Source organism: Carassius carassius, chromosome 13 (assembly GCF_963082965.1).
Source record: "Carassius carassius chromosome 13, fCarCar2.1, whole genome shotgun sequence".
Lineage (NCBI taxonomy): Eukaryota > Metazoa > Chordata > Actinopteri > Cypriniformes > Cyprinidae > Carassius > Carassius carassius.
Genome location: NC_081767.1, coordinates 17,000,083 through 17,021,998, shown reverse-complemented (window position 1 = coordinate 17,021,998; position 21,916 = coordinate 17,000,083). Strand labels below are relative to the sequence as shown.

At 39.8% G+C, this 21,916-nt stretch overlaps 5 protein-coding genes across 5 annotated transcripts in view; 4 read left to right on the top strand and 1 right to left on the bottom strand.

Annotated features, from left to right (window-relative positions):
* The window catches only part of LOC132155994 (1-phosphatidylinositol 4,5-bisphosphate phosphodiesterase eta-1-like), a 77,111-nt gene extending 74,355 nt beyond the window's left edge, over window positions 1–2,756 (top strand). The window contains exon 23 of the mRNA XM_059564797.1: window positions 213–2,756. Within this exon, the coding sequence (XP_059420780.1) occupies window positions 213–2,521 (2,309 nt within the window). The 3' untranslated portion in view covers window positions 2,522–2,756. The remainder of the gene's footprint in view (window positions 1–212) is intronic.
* Window positions 1–21,916, top strand: part of LOC132156005 (uncharacterized) — a 156,472-nt gene that overhangs the window by 1,869 nt on the left and 132,687 nt on the right. The window lies entirely within an intron of this gene.
* Window positions 1–21,916, top strand: part of LOC132156003 (acetyl-coenzyme A transporter 1-like) — a 249,357-nt gene that overhangs the window by 113,207 nt on the left and 114,234 nt on the right. The window lies entirely within an intron of this gene.
* LOC132155635 (extracellular calcium-sensing receptor) lies at window positions 5,159–12,003 on the top strand. Its single transcript, XM_059564369.1, has 6 exons — window positions 5,159–5,620; window positions 7,537–7,813; window positions 7,940–8,773; window positions 10,464–10,673; window positions 10,746–10,869; window positions 10,954–12,003. The coding sequence occupies exons 1-6, from the start codon at window positions 5,355–5,357 to the stop codon at window positions 11,853–11,855; spliced, it is 2,613 nt and encodes an 870-aa protein (XP_059420352.1). The 5' UTR covers window positions 5,159–5,354; the 3' UTR covers window positions 11,856–12,003.
* Window positions 17,124–20,507, bottom strand: LOC132155633 (extracellular calcium-sensing receptor-like). Its single transcript, XM_059564368.1, has 6 exons — window positions 20,287–20,507; window positions 19,837–20,128; window positions 18,749–19,576; window positions 18,405–18,632; window positions 18,133–18,256; window positions 17,124–18,037 (listed from the first exon to the last, which is right to left on the bottom strand). Exons 1-6 carry the CDS (start codon window positions 20,505–20,507, stop codon window positions 17,124–17,126), a joined length of 2,607 nt encoding a protein of 868 aa, XP_059420351.1.

Sequence of the window (21,916 nt, the reverse complement as noted above, 5' to 3'; positions counted from 1 at the left end):
TATGTCTGTATCCAAAAAAAAGTAGACCCTTTACAGATTCGATTGATGTATTGCTCTTATCTGTACGATTAAAACTGAAAGTGTAATTTTATTTCTTTTCGGGGTTATCAGGAGAAAATGACTCATAACGCGTATCCGCGTTAATCGACTCCAGAGGGTTAAGGTCATTAATGCTGTTTTTTTCTGACAATCCTGTAAAATGTTTTCCACAGATTCCTTCCTCAATGAGAAACCCAGATCGGTCTCAGTGGATCTCCTCTTTGAAACTTATGCCTTCAAAGAACCTGATGTCCATTCCCTTTCAGCTGACCACATTCAAGACAACATTGAGCCCAAAGATACAAAAGAAACCCCTTACCTGGTAATTGAGCGCAGCAGGGATAATCTGAGTGATTCTCAACAAGAACACAGAAGAGGTGGTCTCACCCAGACTGAAGCTGATAAATTATGTTCTTCCAAAGGGCCAACAGACAACTTGTCAAGTCCTACAGAGCAATGTAATGGTTGCAGTAGCTTACAGAGTGAAGGAAGTCATAAAAAATTATGCCAGTTGGAAGCCCCTAAAAAGAACATTCTTACACCAAAGGCAGCCACATATTCATCTACTTCCTCTTCTTCCTCATCTTCAGGAACCAACAACAAATCACACTCTCCTCGAATGACTCTGCCAGATGAGAATAGTCAAGTGTCCCTCCAAGACAGTGCTCTCTCTCGCCTTATTGATGCTGTCTCACTAGAGAATGAGTATGACACCTGTGGGTCCATTTCTGTTCTGATTGGCCAATTTGAGCTCACTGCTGAGCAGAGCTCCCTAATTCCATCCAACTCACAACCCATGAAATATTCTCTTCCTCCATTTGACCTTCCTCGTCTCAACAATGAGCTTTCCAGCACTCCACTAAAAGTTATCCAAAAATCTGTGTGCACAACCTCAGAGCTATCCGAGAGACCTTCTAGTCCTAAAACAACTGAACCTGCAGTCTTTACCATCTTGGATGAGGAGGTGCTTTCTCCTGTATCGACAAACAGTCTTTGTCAAAACAACTTTCGAAATGACTTGGTTGGTTCTCCTGTGGTCAGCCAGGGATCTTCACCCATCAAGATGCCTTTAGAATGGTCTGCACATGGAACTCTAAAGCAAAGCTATAGCAGCCAGTGCCATTCCACTGGTTCCTGCAGAAATTTTGAATTCGGAGGATACAGAGAATCCTCAATCAATAGCACAGCCTCAGACCGCTTCTTGCTGTGCCAAGACTTTACAAGCAGCAGTCTGATGGAGGTGGAGATCAATGTAGATGAGGATCCCTTAGACAACACATTGACCCCTTTGAGTCCTCTTCACGATTTCAAAAGTGTTCAAAGCTTAAACCAGACCTCCCCCTATCATGTACAAAGACTTGAACCAACCCACCTCCACAAACTCTCATACAATCCCTCTCCTGTTCACTCATACTCCACGGATACATCCCTCTCGCACAGACCCTACCGGTCTCCACACCAAAGTCTGAACTCTAGCACCTACCTTACTAACAAATTCCAGCCAAGGAAGCTTAACTGTTATAATGACTCCGGAAGATTTACACTTGGTGATCACAGTATAGATACCACAGAAGGAAGGCACCAGGAGACAAGAGACCAGAATAGCTTGGTCAGCAGAGCAGAGCATTTCAACAAAAACTCTTTGTCCTCAGAATATCTTGCAAAGACTCAAGGCTGTCAAAATTTGTTAAAGAGGGACTTGTACACATCTGTATCAGACTACAATGAATCGCAAGACTCTTATTCCCGGCCATCTCTGCAAAAACAGGCCTTTCCTGTACCTCCTGCTCAGATGTACAATGGGCTCTCTCCAGCTTCTTCCAAGTCCAAGAGCCTGGGAGACCTGACATCTGAGGACATTTCATGTAACTTTCAGAGCAAGTACAAGTCAATCAGCCGAAGTTTTGTCACTCCTGCAATGAAAGACCAAAGATGGATGTGTGGGTTATCTGGTCGTCCAAAGTCCTCTGATCCTTTAACTGAGCAGCTTCGCAAGCTTGTAACATTGGAACATGAAGACTACACGCATCCCCTCCCCTCTTGTACTCAAACCACCCCAAACCCTCTTTCAGTGCTTCCTCTGGTTTCTCAGAGCTCTGCTGATGATCCTGAAGACCCTCCACCATTTCTGTCAAGACGACTGTCGTCCCGCAGTCAAAGTCGTGTACGTCATATAGCCAATCGTGCACGTGAGAGACAGCAGGAGGCCTTCAAACACCACCCTGTTGAGGGTGACATGGAAGTAGTACTCAGCAATAAACCAGTTTCCTCCCAAAATCCTCCACCGAACAGGCACTCTACAGGGTCTTATATTGCTGGTTACCTGGACCATCTGGGTCATGAGGCCCGAGGTTTACCTGAAGGAGCCTGCTCCTCACTACGCTATGGATACGGAGATCGCTACTATAATGATGATTCTGTACTCCCTCCGGACTTCTCCAACCCATCAGAACCCGAGGTGTTCTTCCTACTTAGGCTTTGACCTTGCATCTCACCTGCTGTTTTTGACCGTGCATGTATTTCCTAGTAACAGTTGTACAACAGTGCAACTACTGTACATGTAGCAGGACACTACCAGAACTGTATAACACAGTCTCCTACTTGTGCTACTCAAGCTTTACAGGTGCTGGTCATATAATTAGAATATCATCAAAAAGTTGATTTATTTCACTAATTCCATTCAAAAAGTGAAACTTTTATATTATATTCATTCATTACACACATATATATTATAATTATATATCATATTATTATATATTATATATTATAATATATTTCAACTGTTTATTTCTTTTAATTTTGATGTTTATAACTGACAACTAAGGAAAATCCCAAATTCAGTATCTCAGAAAATTAGAATATTGTGAAAAGGTTCAATTTTGAAGACACCTGGTGCCACACTCTAATAAGCTAATTAACTCAAAACACCTGCAAAGCCTTTAAATGGTCTCTCAGTCTAGTTCTGTAGGCTACACAATCATGGGGAAGACTGCTGACTTGACAGTTGTCCAATTTTGCATTTCCTTTGGATATCAGGGTCCCAGAGTCTGGAAGAAGAGAGGAGAGGCGCACAATCAACGTTGCTTGAGGTCCAGTGTAAAGTTTCCACAGTCAGTGATGGTTTGCGGTGCCATGTCATCTGCTAGTGTTGGTCCACTTTGTTTTCTGAGGTCCAAGGTCAACATAGCCATATTCCAGGAAGTTTCAGAGCACTTCATGCTTCCTGTTGCTGACCAACTTTATGGAGATGCAGATTTCATTTTCCAACAGGACATGGCACCTGCACACAGTGCTAAAGCTTCCAGTACCTAGTTTAAGGACTATGGTATCCCTGTTCTTAATTGGCCAGCAAACTTGCCTGACCTTAACCCCATAGAAAATCTATGGGGTATTGGGAAGAGGAAGATGTGATATGCCAGACCCAACAATGCAGAAGAGCTGAAGGCCATTTTCAGAGCAACCTGGGCTCTCATAACACCTGAGCAGTGCCACAGACTGATCAACTCCATGCCACGCCACATTGCTGCAGTAATTCAGGCAAAAGGAGCCTTAACTAAGTATTGAGTGCTGTACATGCTCATACTTTTCATTTCTATACTTTCTTAGTTGGCCAGGATTTCTAAAAATCCTTTCTTTGTATTGGTCTTAAGTTATATTCAAATTTTCTGAGATACTGAATTTGGTATTTTCCTTAGTTGTCAATTATAATCATCAAAATGAAAAGAAATAAACATTTGAAATATATCAGTATGTGTGCAATGAATGGATATAATATACAAGTTTCACTTTTTTAATTGAATTAGTGAAATAAATCAACTTTTTGATGATATTCTAATTATATGACCAGCACCTGTTTTAAACACATTATTTTATATACATGTGGTCCCTGTCATGCTTTGAAAGAAATCCATATTGTTTAAAATGTGTGCTGTCTCAAGATATAAAAAAAAGCAAATAATTGAATTGGATATTTCTTGCAGACATTTGTTTTGTGGTTGTCAGCTATTTGTTCTTTTTTTAAACTTTGTAGTACAAGTCATGAAGGGGCTTCTCTTTTTATTAAGTCTTCCTGCATATCATGTTAATTGTATGTCTGTGTAGTTTGTACATATGTTAGTACTGTAAATGTGTGCTCAGTCAAAGCACGATTGGTTTTCATTTAACTTTTATCTACTGTGATGTTTTTTTAGCATGTGAATGGTGATTTTCAGCATGACTATGCACAGACCTGTAGATGCTGTGCTCTGATTTTGCACAGAATAATTCTGTTGTATTGAATGCAATACCACACATTTACCTGCTTGCTCTGACTTGCTTTCTATTAGTCATGAATTTAAAGAAGTTTGAAACTCTTCTTCATATTCTAAAGCTGTATGCTTAAAGTTTTATTTTTATAATTGCTTTGATACAGAGGGCAAAAATAACATTTGTTAGACTTAATATTTAGTTTTCTTTTTAAAGAGACAAAAAAACAAAGCTTTGTTTTTTTTTTTTTTTAATTCCTTTGTGCTTAAAGGCATCTAGTTCATTGTTAATTTTACTGTTGCTCATCCAAGATGAGTGTAAGCATTTTCCTACCAATGCAATAAAATTATAAAATGTTTGCTAAGAGGAAAATATATATTTTTTTGTGTTGTGGTTTCTCTTATCTGCCTCTGAAATAACTGTATATCCGTATTCTGTATAACTGTATATTTTTTTATTCTGCATTATTTAATTCTCTATGTTTTGCATTCCCCCACTGGCCTTGACATATGCTTACCTCCGAGAGGCAGATACCCATTTCTTTAAGGCTGCAAAAAGTTGTAAACTAGGTTGCTGTATTCCATGACAGTGTTAGTCTCTGAGTAATAACTGTTGTAGCGCTTTAGGTATAAGAAAAGTGCAATATAAATAATAGGTATTATTATTATTATTATAGCAAACACAAAAAAGGTCTCATGCTGATGTTTGTCTGGACTGTTTCATCAGGAAACTCAAGTGAGAGTTTGTAATTAAAAATCAGTTTGTCAGAGGCTATTTTGCAGATGGGGCTTTGTTGTTTTAAGTCTGAAGATAACTGTCTCACTGCTTTATGATTCTAAGAATACTGAATGTCCCTCTGCAGCTCTATCTAACCGTGAGCTCATCGGCAATTATTGTGTAATTGTCTTTAATTCTGTAACTCAGAGGAGCTGCAATTTGGCTTCATGTTGTTTTCTCTTGCCTTTGTTTTTCTACTGCTCGTTTGGGACTGTGGTCAAAAGAAATATCTCTTCTTGCTCTAAACTGATGCACAAGGGTGCAGGAAGAGCCGATAACACCAAACTTTGCAAATGTCTGTACAAGTCCTATCGTTGCTCCCACTTTCTGTGCTGGTGCTTCTACTGTGTGCAGTGTGCAGGGATGGAATGGGGTTTTCTGTGGTAGAAGACACTCTGCAGGAAAAGTGTGTGAACATGGACACTTCACAGAATTTAGACAGTAATGGTTTCTACCAGGATGGTGATGTGATTATCGGTGCTCTCATTAATGTACATAACCTGGCTGCAATCCCTGACCTGAGCTTCACCAGAAAAGCTAAATTGGCGCCATGCTTAAAGTAAGTGATACACCCTTTTTCATTTTCTTTCCTATCTCTCTCCACACCTGTCAAGTACATGGAGTCTCTGTATTGATGCTGTGTTTGGCAGAATAATATTTTATAAACGTATACTAAAATCGTTCTCTGACATTTTCCCTGCAGATGTAGGATTTTCATTTTTAATTAAATTTTATTTTGGTTAGTGCATGTGCACTACGAGTCAAATTTTCCAACAGTTAGATTTTTTTTTTCTCTTCTGTTCACCAAGCCTGCATTTATTTGATACAAAATACAGCAAAAGCAGTAATATTGTGAAATATTTTTACTGTTTAAAATAACTGTTTCTATTTGAAAGTATTTTAAATTGTAATTTATTCCTATGATTTAAATGCTGATTTTTCTTTCACCATCATTACTCCAGTCCTCAGTGTCACATGCTCCTTCAGAAATCATTCTAATATTCTGATTTGCTGCCCAAAAACAGCTGAGTAGAATCTTTTCAGGTTTCTTTAATGAAAATAAAGTTCAAAAGAAATGCATGTATCTGAAATAAAAATCTTTTGTAACATTATAAATATCTTTATCATCACTTTGATCAATTTAAATCTTCCTTGCTAAATAAAAGTATTAATTTATATAATTAAAAAATAATAATACTGACTCCTCAAGTTTTTGAATGGCATAGTTTCTTATGCTACAAAAGCTTTTTATTTCAGATAAATGCTGATCTTTGGATCTTTCTGTTCACCAAAAAATACTAAATATTACCGTTTTAAGTAATAATAATAATAATAATAATAGAATATTACACTGTTTTCTGAGGGAGCATGTGACACTGAAGACTGCAGTAATGATGCTGAAAAAATCAGCTTTGATTTCACAGGAATACATTACATTTTAAAATATATACAAATAGAAAGCAGTTATTTTAAATAGTAAAAATATTTCACACTATTACTGCTTTTGCTGTACTTTTGATAAATGCAGGCTTTGTGAGCAGAAGATAATTCTTAAAAAAAAAAAAAAACTTACTGTCCAAAAACTTTAGACTGGTAGTGTATGATAGCAGTAGCTGATGTCTAAGTTTAACAGGATAGTTAATGAATATTCTGTAACTCAGTTAAGTGCCTTTATGTGTATATCCAAATGTACATGTTCAGATATATTTAAACACAATGTACAATGTACAATGTTTATTGGTTTATTGATGTGGTTGCAGAATTACGTTTTTTAGTTTTGTTATTATTATTATTAGTATTATTATTATTTAACATTAACTAATATTTATAAAAACAAATCTCTCATTTCTTAATATTAATAATGAACCTGATCTAACATGAACTAATAATGAACAGGCATATTTTTATTTACTAACTTTAACAAAGATACATACATACCGTTTACATTGTCAGTTAAAGCTACAGTACTTAATGCATTAACTAAGGTTAACTAAGCAAGATTATTGTAAAGTTACCCATGTAACCCATATCAAGTTTAAACTTATCTGCAGTCACTTTTTTCATATCTTTTTTTTATACCTGTTAATTTCACTGGCTTTTATGTGAAGTATAATTGAACATTGAGATGTGTATATATATATACACACACACACACACACACACACATACATATGCATACATAATAAATAAATTATGTAATCAGAAAGAAGTGAGTGTATAAACATAACAATATATATGCATATGTATATACACATATACACATTTTTTTAATTATATATATATATTTTTTTATATATTTTAGTTATACATTGTGGCACCCCAGACATAAATGATGATGATGATAATAATAGTACTCTTTTTTTTTGTCCGACAGCAGACAATTTCCAGTATAATTATAATAATAATAATTTTGTTTTTAGTATAATAATTATTATTATTATTATTAAATGTAAATGTAGTTTTTTCTGTTGTCAGTTTTGAGGAAAATTCTGTGCAATGGGCTCAGGCGATTATATTTGCAGTTGAGGAAATTAACCGGAGCCCCTCTCTGTTGCCGGGGGTCCAACTGGGTTATCACGTAATGGATAGCTGTTCCCGTTACCCCCACAGTCTGACGGCAGCTATGTCAATGATCAGTGGAGGAAACAAAACTTGCGGCACCACAAGACCTGCCAAAGTCCTCATTGGAGATTCTTCTTCTACACAAAGCATTCTTCTGTCCAGGACCCTGAGACCCCTGCAGATTGCAGTGGTGAGGTTATAGCCTATTACCCATCAAAACATGTTAGATTGAATACATTTTTGGCTATTTTTGTGAATATGCTATATGACATTTAAATGCATGCTCTGTCAAATATAGCTTGACATTTTCTTTCAGATCAGCTACTTGGCCAGCTGCCCGTGTCTTAGTGACAGACAAAAGTACCCTAATTTCTTCCGCACTGTCCCTAGTGATGCCTATCAGGCACGCACCATGGCACAGATGGCTAAGCGCTTCGGCTGGACCTGGGTTGGAGCCGTGGTTGCCGATAATGACTATGGACGCGGGGCTGTGCAGGTGTTTGAAGAGGAAATCAAGGGCACGGGAATCTGCTTAGCATTTTATCACACACTTTACAGGGAGCAGTTAGCAAAGGATGTGGCCCGTGCCGCTGCAACAGTCCAAGCCTCCTCTGCCCGCGTAATCCTGGTGTTTTCTTGGTATGTGGATGTAGAGGTGTTTCTTTTGGAATTAATCCGTAGGAATGTGACAGACAGGCTGTTCCTGGCTAGTGAGATCTGGAGCACTAGCACCTATCTCTTGGCCAATCCCCAGCTCTACACCATTGCTAAAGGAACACTGGGTGTAGCTTTAAGAAGTGCGCCTATACCTGGTTTTGATGCACATCTCCGGCAGCTACATCCTTCCCATTACCCTGATGATGAATTCTTGAGGACCTTGTGGGAAAATACATTTGGCTGTAGCTTTATGAAAAGCTCTTCCAAGGCTATTCAGAAAGCCCTTCCTCCATGCAGTGGCAGAGAGAGTCTGGAGGTGGTTCACAGTGAATTTACCGATACTTCTCAACTGACAGTGACATATAATATTTATTTAGCTGTATATGCTGCTGCGCATGCACTTCATACTTTACTGGAGTGCACCCCTCCAAATAACTCTGATACTAAAATAAAACCAAAGTGTTCCTCTCCAGACAACATCACTCCAGCACAGGTATGCATCTCATTTGTCATTATTGATTTTATTAATATATATATATATATATATATATATATATATATATATATATAAACAAATATTTTTTAATTAATTATGGAAATTAAATTATAATTTCATTTTAAAAAATCTTAAATTTTTACATATTTATAAAAAATCTACTTTAATAAAAAAAACTAATTAAAGGCATAGTAAAAATAGAAAAAAGTATATATATATATATATATATATATATATAAGTATATATATATATATATATATATATATATATATATATATATATATATATATATATATATATAAATATGTAAAAATTAAAGATTTTTTTAAATGGAATTATAATTTAAATAAGTAAATAAAACAGAAGTAGGTGGCGGTAAATGTCTTAATGAATAAGTCATTCATTCATTCGATTCATTCAAAATAAATGGCTCTCTTGTTCATCCAAATTCTTCAAAACATTCAGAAACGAAACACCACTGTGTTGCTCTGGGACGCAGGTAATATTTGCGAGCAAATATTAAACTGATCAAAAACAGACAATATTGTGTTTAAATTATAACATTACCTTTTTTTTTGGCCCAATATCTGGAATTTTTGGGGCACATATTTCTGGACTATTTGTCAGGTCTGGGACGGGAGCATTATCTGCGTTAAAATATTGAAATCACATTATTTTTTCATAATTAATTAATTAAATTAACACATTAAACTGACAGCCCTATTAAAAATGTATGAATGTCATTACATCAGATGACAAAATGCCAAAATATTATCCTAACTGGCATATTTTAAAGAAAGCAAACTTTTTAAAGTCAAATCACCTTTATTTATATAGCGCTTTTACCAATACAGATTGTAACAAAGCAACTGAACAGCATTAAATAGGAAAATAGTGTGTCAATAATGCAAAGACACAGTTCATCATTGAATTCAATGATGTCATCATCCAGCTCAGTTCAGTTCAAATAGTATCTGTGCAATCAATTTAATGAAATCGCTGGTAATTAAGTGTCCCCAAGTGACCTTGGAATAAGAGAGAAACAGAATAATATTAGCGTAGATGCTATTCTTCTAATGATGTAGCAAGTACATTGTGTATTATGGGAATATTTCCAGGTTCCGGTTTACCTAATTAATGCAGACTATAAATCCTTTTACGGATCAGAATATTAGAAATATGTTAGTGTGTTATGTGTAAACCAGGTTAAAGAGACTGAGGTGAGATGGGTCTTTAATCTATATTTAAACTGACAGAGTGTGTCTGTCTCCCGAACAATGTTAGGTGGGTTATTCCAGAGTTTAGTTGCTAAATAGGATCTGCCACCCGCAGTTGATTTTGGTATTCGCGGAATTATCAGATTGTTTTGAGAACGCAGAGGACGTGGAGGACTATAGTGCAATAAAAGCTTTTTCAAATACTGAGGTGCTTTATAAGTAATAAGCAAGATTATTTAAACAATAATAAGTGTCATCTAAGTAAGCAAACTTTTCAATTAAGGCATATTTACTCACATTTATGCACTTTTATAAACAATACTTACAATCTTTAATGTTAAGTATTTGGTATTAGTTTTAAGAATCTCCATTAAGATTCTTCATTTTAAGTGGGTAAAATGTCCATATATTTATTTTTTTCATATTCATTTTATGGTTATTCCAAACATGGTTTTCCTGACATTTTCAGCTTTTACAGCACATTGGACAAGTTAATTTTACCACTCAGTTAGGAGAGGAGTTTTATTTCCAGGATGGCAGCATTCCACCGGTATATAACCTGGTGAACTGGCAGAGAGCTTCTGATGGTTCACTCCAGTATGTTTCCATCGGACGAGTGGATGGGAACCAGCTCATTATTAATGAGTCGGCTATTTCATGGCCTGGAGACTCTGGGAAGGTGAGATGGGTTTCTAATATAAATCTAAACAATTCTATAAAAAGGTTCTAATATATTGTGACATGTTCCCAGATACCTGTATCCTTGTGCACTTCTGAGTGTCCGCCTGGGACACGTAAAGCCATTAAGAAGGGTCTGCCAGTGTGCTGTTTTGACTGCCTGCCCTGTACGGAGGGGGAAATCAGTAACACTACAGGTCATTAATGTGCTCTAACACTAATTATTAAAGTCACCAAATACCATAAAGTTTTAATGTTCCTCTTTTTATTTTTTTCCCTAGGCTCAATAAAATGTTATCGTTGTCCCCAAGAGTTCTGGTCTAATAGTTTCAGAAATGAATGTGTGCCCCGCGAGACTGAGTTCCTCTCCTTTAGAGAAACAATGGGCATCACACTGGTAAGTGTTGCCATTTCGGGTGCTATCATTACAGCTACAGTGGCTGTGATTTTCCTGTACCATAGGAGCACTCCGGTAGTTAAAGCCAACAACTCTGAGCTCAGCTTCCTGCTCCTGCTGTCTCTCAAGCTCTGCTTCTTGTGCTCGCTGGTGTTTGTAGGCCAGCCATCGCTCTGGTCATGTAGGATTCAACAGGCTGCATTTGGGATCAGTTTTGTCCTGTGCATCTCCTGTATTCTGGTCAAGACAATTGTGGTTCTATTTGCATTTCACTCCACTAGACCTGGATCCTCAGCTCTTATCAGATGGTTTGGACCGAGCCAACAGAGAGGAAGTGTTCTGGTCTTTACCAGTGTTCAGGTGGTTATCTGTGCCATTTGGCTCTCCGTCAGTCCACCTTCACCTCACTGTAACTTTGGAATCCAAGGGTCAAAGGTCATCCTTGAGTGCACAGTTGGGTCAGTTGTGGGATTCGCCTGTGTACTGGGCTACATTGGCTTTCTGGCTGCTGTCTGCTTCCTGCTGGCCTTCTTTGCACGTAAACTTCCAGATAATTTTAACGAGGCAAAATTAATTACTTTCAGCATGCTGATCTTCTGTGCTGTGTGGATTGCATTTGTGCCAGCATATGTCAGCTCACCAGGGAAGTACAGCATAGCAGTGGAAATTTTTGCCATATTGGCCTCTAGTTTTGGACTCTTGCTTTGTATCTTTATCCCAAAATGTTACATTATTTTGCTCAAGCCAGAAAACAACACTAAAAGGTTTCTTATGGGAAAAGCATAATTATTTTCTTTTTTGTGATTTTTTTTCCTGTAATAAAGCTTTACTGAGTCACAGTCATGTTTGTTTCTGTTATTCGTATAGTGCAAGTGCTTCACAAATCCGCCCTGAAGATATTGTCCGATTTCCACTAGAATATTTTCACACCAGACAAAAGTAATCACACACTTATTTCAAAACCAGGTATGAATATGTCTTAAAATGTAGAATAGTTTTCTTTCACACAGCTTCTATTTATAAAGCAGAGTAGGATAATAAAAAAATGGTTAAGCAGTAATCAGAAAACAAGAAATAAGGCACAGGATAGCATCAAATCCCAGGACATGTGATTATGCAGAGATATACTTTCTGGATAATTTTGTTGTCAGTAACAAATCAATCTTATCCCTGCTATCAGCATTCACCCATAAAATCAATGCTGACCCAACATGTCAGTTTCAAACAAAATAATGGTTCGGATGACAACTGAACATTGCATTAATGTCACCTTGCTATCGGAGTTTGAACATCATAGAAAGTCAGTGGAGATGATGATATGAAAACCCCCACCCCACACCTTTTCCACAAGTTTTTTGATTGGATTTAGGTCTGGGCTCTGACTAGGCAGCACTACTTTGAAGGAAAGTTCATTTAAATTTAGAATAACTAATGGTAAATTATAACATTGATATGAGTGCAATCATTCTATAATAATGTCCAATAAAATACATTTAAAATTAAATCTCTCCTTTTTGCCACAATGACTGTGCTGCCACCCTAGGTGCCTATATACCTATTATGCACACGTTGACCCTGCATATGAAGGACATGCTGATAAAAAAATAAAAATAAAAATGAGCACATGACACATGACACAAAACACATGAGTAAATAAAACTGTAGTAAAAAGCATTTCTACCAGAAAGACTCGGAGAAGATATTGTAACAATTCATCCATTTATTTAAGACCCAGCAAGCTATATGGTTGTATTTGGCGTAGGCCCCATCCGTAAATAGCTGTCCGAGGGTACGGATTCGGTATTTCCTGCCTGAAGATGAAGGCAGGGGCGCAGCCGACCCCCGTGAGGTTTTAGGAGGGACCATCCTGGTGGTGGTGGGGTGGTTGGAGGGGAAGAACATCCTGCGGTGGTAAGGGAGATGCAGAGAAGAAGCTTTTTATTTGTGAGGGAGGAGCCTATCTTGGTGGTGGAGGGGTGGGTGGTGGTGAGTGAAGCGTTCAGCATCTGCAAACTCAGACAAGTGTAAGCACAGGTTCTTTTATACTTCTATCATTAGAACGTGATTGGACAATTGAGAAGGTAATAGGTGACGCTAACAATTGAGTCTTCCTGGCAGAACTTATGCTAAAGCTTTCATTTCTACCAGAAAGACTCGGAGAAGATATTGTAGCAATTCATCCATTTATTTAAGACCCAGCAAGCTATATGGTTGTATTTGGCATAGGCCCCATCCGTAAATAGCTGTCCGAGGGTACGGATTCGGTATTTTCTGCCTGAAGATGAAGGCAGGGGCGCAGCCGACCCCCAAAAACTAGTGGAATAATAATTCGATTGGAATGGAGCCTACCCCCAAAAATGGAAAATTAATATACTTGCCGGCTTTCTAGCTTGACGTACCTAAAATAAAAGAAGAAATAAAATAGTTAGCAATCAACGAGCATGCTAGACATGAAAACTTCAATACTTGTGGTTTGACGGTTTATAAAAGGGTTCCATTTAAAAAAAAAACACACATAGACTAGGCCACGCTGAGCCACGCATAGACAAGGCCACGCTGAGCCACACAAGACTAGGCTACGCTGAGCCACACATAGACGAGGCCATGCTGAGCCACACATAGACGAGGCCACACTGATCCACACATAGACGAGGCCACGCTGAGCCACACATAGACGAGGCCACGCTGAGCCACACATAGACTAGGCCACGCTGAGCCGCACATAGACGAGGCCACACTGAGCCGCACATAGACAAGGCCACGCTGAGCCGCACATAGACGAGGCCACGCTGAGCCACACATAGACGAGGCCACGCTGAGCCACACATAGACGAGGCCACGCTGAGCCGCACATAGACGAGGCCACGCTGAGCCGCACATAGACGAGGCCACGCTGAGCCGCACATAGACGAGGCCACGCTGAGCCGCACATAGACGAGGCCACGCTGAGCCGCACATAGACGAGGCCACGCTGAGCCGCACATAGACGAGGCCACGCTGAGCCGCACATAGACGAGGCCACGCTGAGCCGCACATAGACGAGGCCACGCTGAGCCGCACATAGACGAGGCCACGCTGAGCCGCACATAGACGAGGCCACGCTGAGCCGCACATAGACGAGGCCACGCTGAGCCGCACATAGACGAGGCCACGCTGAGCCGCACATAGACGAGGCCACGCTGAGCCGCACATAGACGAGGCCACGCTGAGCCGCACATAGACGAGGCCACGCTGAGCCGCACATAGACGAGGCCACGCTGAGCCGCACATAGACGAGGCCACGCTGAGCCGCACATAGACGAGGCCACGCTGAGCCGCACATAGACGAGGCCATGCTGAGCCACACGTAGACAAGCCGCGCTAAGCCACACATAGGCGAGGCCACGCTGAGCCACACGTAGATTAGGCCACGCTGAGCCACACATGACTAGGCCGCGTTGAGCCGCACATAGACGAGGCCACGCTGAGCCACACATAGACTAGGTCACGCTGAGCCACACATAGATGAGGCCATGCTGAGCCACACGTAGACAAGCCGCGCTAAGCCACACATAGGCGAGGCCACGCTGAGCCACACGTAGATTAGGCCACGCTGAGCCACACATGACTAGGCCACGTTGAGCCGCACATAGACGAGGCCACGCTGAGCCACACGTAGATTAGGCCACGCTGAGCCACACATAGACGAAGCCACGCTGAGCCACACATAGACGAGGCCACGCTGAGCCACACGTAGACGAGGCCACGCTGAGCCACACGTAGATTAGGCCACGCTGAGCCACACATAGACGAGGCCGCGCTGAGCCACACATAGACGAGGCCGCGCTGAGCCACACGTAGACGAGGCCACACTGAGCCACACGTAGACGAGGCCACGCTGAGCCACACGTAGACGAGGCCACGCTGAGCCACACGTAGACGAGGCCACGCTGAGCCACACGTAGACGAGGCCACGCTGAGCCACACGTAGACGAGGCCACGCTGAGCCACACGTAGACGAGGCCACGCTGAGCCGCACATAGACGAGGCCAACTAATTCATGGCACGAATTATAAAAACAGTACTTTGCATAGGAATTTACCTGAATTATTATTGCGGAGCTTGCTGGATGAGAAGGGGCAGAATTATTGCTTATTTGGATATTGTTATGGAAACACCAGAACCAGAAGAGTCATTTTTATAGTGTTTAAGAAAAGTGTAAAGAAGTTAGGAGAGAAGTGTAAGTCAGAGATACAAAGACCACGGACAGGATCAAACGTTTAGATGCTGAAGTGAATTCGCCTGGCCGCATAAATCTATAGAAAGCAGTTAAGAATACTGCTTCTAGCAGAATATTAGAGTATGTGGAAAAAAGGCCATTGCGTAGGAAAAGGATTCATCTTTGCAGAGAGCAGAGAGAAAGGCAACCTTTTGTCGGGGGAATTCGTGGAGGATTTAGCGAAGCATTTGAGCAGTAATCGAACGGAAGAATCAGTGAAGAGACTTGGAAATTCGGGATTAAAATATTTAGCATGAAATTGAATACCAGCGAGCAATCTGCGAATTGAGGAGATTTTTAAATTGCGATTTTTGAAATTAAAAACAAGGAACAAGCAAACAGTGGTAACCAGAATAGGAAATAAAGGAATCTGGAAGGAATAGCAAAACATTAGAAAAGAAGACCAAGCTGAAGTGTAGTTCTGAACATAGTTGCTGATAGGGGAGGGCAGGGTGTTGGTTCTGTATTGGCTGAAGGCCAAAGCCTTCTGAACGCATTTTCAGGACCGTGGACAGCGGCTGGATCGTTACTAGCAAGCGCTTTTAGGACAAATGAAGCCTTGTGACCGTGAGCGCTGCAGATGGCGCAAGTTAAGTTTTTTTTGGCCTCCGAAATGACGGACTAGCAGTTCGGTGTCGGTAACTGACCAGTCTAATCTTGAATTAAAAAGTGAGATAAAGGGAGGCAGATTTCGCTGAGGACATGTGGTACTCGTAAAATAGAGTTCCCCCGTATCTTTGACTGAAGTCCGCCATCATTGATAGATATAGAACTAGCTCTTCCCTTCTCTCGGGATAGGTTTGACACAGAATGTCTCTGTAAATACTGAGTGCAATAACGAATTCGCCAAACGAGAGATTTCGTTGTAAACGGGGATCGGAAGTTTTAAGAAGTTCTGCCACGTCAACCATTTTCCTGTCGGCAGCAGGCGAAAGAAACAGTAAGGTAGCAAGATTGATGTCCTTACCTTGGATGATATTGCTTCTTAAATGGTTAGAGACTGTTGCGGCGGCTGGTGGGACGAAACGCCTACCGAATGCTTGTGCTGGAGTTGCTCTGGAGAGGTTAAAGTTTGAGGAAGCCGGTAAAGCGGAGACATTTCGAAAAGGCGTCTGGATAGTGAATTGAGAGGGTGGCGAGGAAGCCGAAGTCGATGGCATGCTCCGATCGCCACTAAATCCAGAAGGGAGAGGACGAGACCTTGGAATAACTGAAGAGCGCACCCTTATTGGTATGCCGCGTTTTCGAGAGCTTTTGATATATTTTCGGAAGACCACTGAGCCCATGGTGAAGTGCAGCACTGTAAACGCGAACTTCGGCGAGCGGTAACAGGAGATGGCAGGACGATTTCATTGTCAGAATCGGAATAATCGCAAATATATTGCGAGTTTGATTTTTTTTTTTTTTTTTGGTCGGCCACTGAACACGAGCAACTGAGTGAAGCGTTCAGCATCTGCAAACTCAGACAAGTGTAAGCACAGGTTCTTTTATACTTCTATCATTAGAACGTGATTGGACAATTGAGAAGGTAATAGGTGACGCTAACAATTGAGTCTTCCTGGCAGAACTTATGCTAAAGCTTTCATTTATTTATTTATTACAGTTTACTGTTACTTTAGTGAGTATATCATGTTTCAATACAGTATGCAAAACAGGCATTCTATGAGTCATCTGCATGTACTGTAAGTCATGTGTTTTAATTACATACAATAGGAACACTAATGCATATGTCTACAAGCAGGGCATTGATGGATTTGAAGATTCATATACCAGAGATAAGCAGACAGAATATGAAACTATTTATTTGGTGTTTCTCTTCCCATGATGGCATTTTTAGTGTTTCTCTCTGGATGTAAAAGGATGATGTAGCATTTTGGGGCAAATATGGCCACCAATAATCCAAAACTAGAAGCTAAAATGGCAAATATCTCTACAGCCACTGCATATTTCCCTGGAGAACTCACATATGCTGGAACAAATGCAATCCACACAGCACAGAAGATCAACATGCTAAAAGTGATGAACTTTGCTTCATTAAAATTATCTGGAAGATTTCTTGCCAGGAAAGCTAACAGGAAACTTACTGCTGCTAACAGGCCAATGTATGCCAGCAACATAGAAAAACCACCCACTGAGCCAATAGCACATTCATATACTATTTTAGAGCGAGTATACTGGTTGTTTTTATGTGGTGTTGGAGAGGCAGTTGATAACCAGACTGCACATATCACAACCTGAAGTGCTGTTAGGAGCAGAACTGTGCATCTTTGTTGAACTGCTCCAAACCATTTCATTGCACTTTTGCCCTCTGGTCGAGATGACTTGAACACAGCTATTACCACCATAGTCTTGACCAGGATGCTGGAAATACACAGGACAAAGCTTATGCCAAACACAGCATGTCTTAATTGACACGTCCACAACTGTGGCTGGCCAATGAACAGCAGCACACACAGGAAACACATTTTGAGTGACAACAGCAGCAGGAAGCTGAGTTCTGAATTGTTGGCACGTACTATTGGAGTGTTACGGTGATGAGCGAAGACGATCATCACAAGACCAGAGATGCAAGTGCCAAGCAGAGATGCAGTGGTCAAGGAGATGCCCAGAGGTTCCTCGTAGGACAGAAATTCTACTTCTTTTGGGACACACTGATCATTATCTGGACTGGACCAGAACTCATCTGGACATGTTATACACTCAATAGCATCTGTGATTAAGTAAAAGAGAGAAAGTGAAAAAAGTAAGAGGGAACTGAGTTACATTCGAATTTTCAAACATTAATCTCCTCAATAAAATAGGCACCTGTTGTGTTTGAAATATCTCCATCTCCGCATGGCATGCAGTCAAAACAGCAGACAGGAAGGCCCTTGCGTGTGGCTCGTCTGGTGCCTGGGGGACAGCTCTCACTGCAAACAGACCTTGGGGGCTGAAAGAGACATCATCTGTTATCAGCCATGTGTTTCTCATCAATCTTGTCCTCTATTAATTATTCTCATTTATCCTATCATAGTATTGACTTTTATTTAGACTGTATATCTGCATAAAGGATGACATTAACAAGCAATGTTAGTTACTTTTTTTGGTTCAAAATTCCAGTATATTGCATCCTCATCCAGGGTTAGCACCATTCCTGTTGTTGCTCCTTCATTTACCACACCAACTGTGTAGATCCTTATCGATCCATCAGAGCTTGGCTGCCAGTTCAGCACATCATAGATGGGCAGAGCATCTCCATTCTTATCGAATGACACATGATCCCCAAAACCTGTGGTGAAGTTCACTTTCTGTAGGTAGTGAACCAGCTGCACAGTTCGTAGACAGGACAGGTGTTATATGTTTATCTGAAATTTGAATTAATATAAAGCATATATATTCCTTTTACACATAAAGCTGATCTATATGCCTAATTTTACTATACCTGCCAGGGTTTCAATCTGGTTATGTCGGCACATGTGTTCCCATTGAATGGTCCTTTCCCCTCTTCACACTGCATCAGGTCATGAAGTGCATGTGCCAGGGCATAAACTGCTTTATAGACATTATAAGCTGCTCTCAACCCAGAAACATCAGTGTATGGTGTATTTGTGGTGCTCAGATCCTCCTGTCCCGTACATATATTTTTCATTTGCTCTCCATCTTTCACTGTACCCCCAGTTTCAAATCTGCACCCGAACATGTTCTCCCAGAAGATCCTCAGCATATTATTTCTTGGTTCATTGCTTGGATGAATATGTAGCAAAAAGTCATGAAGCCCCTGGATCTTTCCACGTCTAACGGCAATGCCAAGTGTGCCCCCCAGGTATGGCAGTAAACGTGGAGTGTGATATACAGGTGAGGTGGCCCAAGCTTCACTCGCAATCCACTGTCTGCCTGTCATGTTCTGCAAAACCACTTCCTCCATCAAAGGTAACAAAAAGGATGAAGTGGAAAAAACAACCACTACTCTAGCTGTAGAGGTCCAAATCATTCCTATTAAATGCTGAATATCTCTGGGGTTGTTATCATGGGGCAGGATTTCAGAAAAAGCAACACAATGTCCAAACAGCTGCATTTCCTGATGGAAGGACTGAGCAGCGTAGATTCCATAGTCATCATCACTGTAGATGAGACCAACCCAGGTCCATCCGAAATGTCTCAAGATCTGAACCATAGCACGCACCTGAAAGGCATCACTGGGGATTGTTCTGAAGAAAGAAGGGTACTTTTTCCTGTCACTTAAACAGGAGCAGGTGGCATAGTAACTAACCTAAAAAGTTAGATGTTGAGAGAGGGTAAAAGACATAAGATATATATATATATATATATATATATATATATATATATATATATATATATATATATATATATATACAATTTTATTTTTATTTTTTTCATGCACAAGCAAATGATGAAGTAAATTCTAGAATAAACAGATTGAGAATATACATGGTTGAAAAGGACAACATTTAACTGAAAAGTGCAAAAATATGCATACAGCATGTTTGTACTTTTTTCATCCCATCTTACTATAGGTACTCTAAATAGTCCTAGAACACTGGAAATCGCAATAGAAGGAGTTGAACTTGGATCCCCCACAATACCAACTACTGGTGAAGGACCAGTGCAGTTGAGGTTGGAGAAGGACTTCTCAGTCCCACTAATTAGGGACATGGCAGCCCGGAACGCCATTCCTAGTCTCACACAGTTGTCATAAAGATGGTAACCAAGAGTGATGTTAGGCAGTAAGTTTGGATTCTTATTGATTTCATCTATTGCAAAAGCCATGGTCTGTGCCTGCTGGAAGCTTTCCATATCAAATCTAAGAAAAACAAAAGTTATATGTTGAAATTAACAGTGGTTTCAATTCAGATTTTTTTTTGTTTAATACGTCATTTGAGCAAGGCTGCATTTCAAAATAACTGAGGTTAAAAGAAGGCAAAGAGTACTGTATATTCACATTCCTGGCTCCAGACTCACTTTTCGCAGTATGGTGGATCTGGTACTGTTTTAAAGCTCAGATGTGGTAAAACTGTGAAGAAATGAACCTGAAACAAGCCTCCTAGTATAACATCTCCATCCTGGTACATGCCGTTCAACCGAAAGTGTTCCTGGAGCTGACATTTGTCTGATTTGAGGACTGAAGCTGCATGTATGCAGTTAGAGGACAGGTATAGAGAAATATACAGAGTGATCCACATCTCTTGCTTTTCCTGAGCCACCCACCCATTAAGCTCACTAATTTATAATAGATATTGTGTGGAGTGTTATTTTAAAAGAGTGGGTGGTGCCATACCTGGAAAACTGGATGCCACCTTCCAATCTCTTTATTATTTATTAAAACTTACAACTTTTGGATTTTCTTTTTGTTTACTTTGCTGTCAGGGTAGCTCTGATCTGTGCATTGTTTTTCTAAATCAGCCCTTAAGCTGGAGAAGAAAAAATAAAATTACTTCTGAGATCATTTAGAGATTAGGTGCAAAAAAAAAAAATACTTGTATCTATTTGTCCATTTATTCTGCTTGATAGTGATATTTCTCAGAATGTCCTCTAGATGTCAGGCATGCATTGGACTTCGGCTGAGCAATAAAAACAGAAACCTGTTGCAGTACCAGGGTAAAGTGATAGCATCAAATGGTAATACTAAGAAGAATGCTCTGTATCAATCTATGAATATTTTATGGAGTCTGTTAGGTAGTATCAAAAGCAACAAAGAATGAACAAGGTGCAGTTGTAAGCCTTTAATTCAAGTCAATTCCAATCAAGTATATTTGTATAGTGTTTTTTTTTCATTATACAAATGGCTGCAAAGCTACTTTAAGAAAAATTAAGTTTCTATAATATATTTAGTAGTAGCTTATCAGTGGTGACTCAGTTAAAGGCACAATATATAATTTTTTTGCTGCTAGAGGGCAAGTATTCAAAACAAACGAAGAAACAAAGGCGTAGTTTGATGATGCTGTGACTGAGTGTGGAATCATGGGAGTTCTTGTCTTCATCCCTACAGCCGATGCAATCCTACAGGCCTCGGGCAGAAATCATGTTCATGGATAAGCTCATAATTTATTAACGTAGTAGAATGAAGCAGGGTGAGGCTGAAATCCACTGATGCGAAACAAGGCTGCTGAACGAGCGTGACACATGGCTCGAAAGCAGCGGAGCTTTTATTATGCCATAGTCAACTGCTTCCACTCCTTCTGGTCGTGTGTATGTGGGGAAAAAAGCAGTGCTGTTTTATCATACTTGATATATTTGAAAGTTCTGTTATAATGTTACCCTGTGCAGCCGTCACCAATCTATTAAAACGCACAACATATTAAAGCGACTTTGGTGTTTGAATGTTTTCTACAAAACTAGAAATCGAGGGGTAATGAGGTCACTGGCTGGCGAAACGATGACACTTTTTGACATGGTCTGTGTCACTAGTTAAACTTGCTTATTTTCTCTGGATTTAAACATTATTAGAAACATTTGAATAATGTAAGTACACAAGTCAGCAAATTATATAACACTGTTCTAGTGGTTTTTGGATATTTTAATAATAATAAAAAAACTTACATATTGTGCCTTTAATTTGTTTTCTTGACAGACAAACATAAACGATTAAGCT

Bases quoted from the DNA above. Each gene is read 5' to 3' on its own strand.
- LOC132155635 (XM_059564369.1), top strand. From the start codon at position 5,355: ATGTCTGTACAAGTCCTATCGTTGCTCCCACTTTCTGTGCTGGTGCTT. The intron at 8,774-10,463 runs GTATGCATCTCA...TGACATTTTCAG, and splicing joins ACAACATCACTCCAGCACAG to CTTTTACAGCACATTGGACA. The intron at 10,674-10,745 runs GTGAGATGGGTT...ACATGTTCCCAG, and splicing joins GGCCTGGAGACTCTGGGAAG to ATACCTGTATCCTTGTGCAC.
- LOC132155633 (XM_059564368.1), bottom strand. From the start codon at position 20,507: ATGTGGATCACTCTGTATATTTCTCTATACCTGTCCTCTAACTGCATA. The intron at 19,577-19,836 runs GTAAGATGGGAT...CTAACTTTTTAG, and splicing joins GACTATTTAGAGTACCTATA to GTTAGTTACTATGCCACCTG. The intron at 18,038-18,132 runs GTGCCTATTTTA...ACTTAATCACAG, and splicing joins AGATATTTCAAACACAACAG to ATGCTATTGAGTGTATAACA.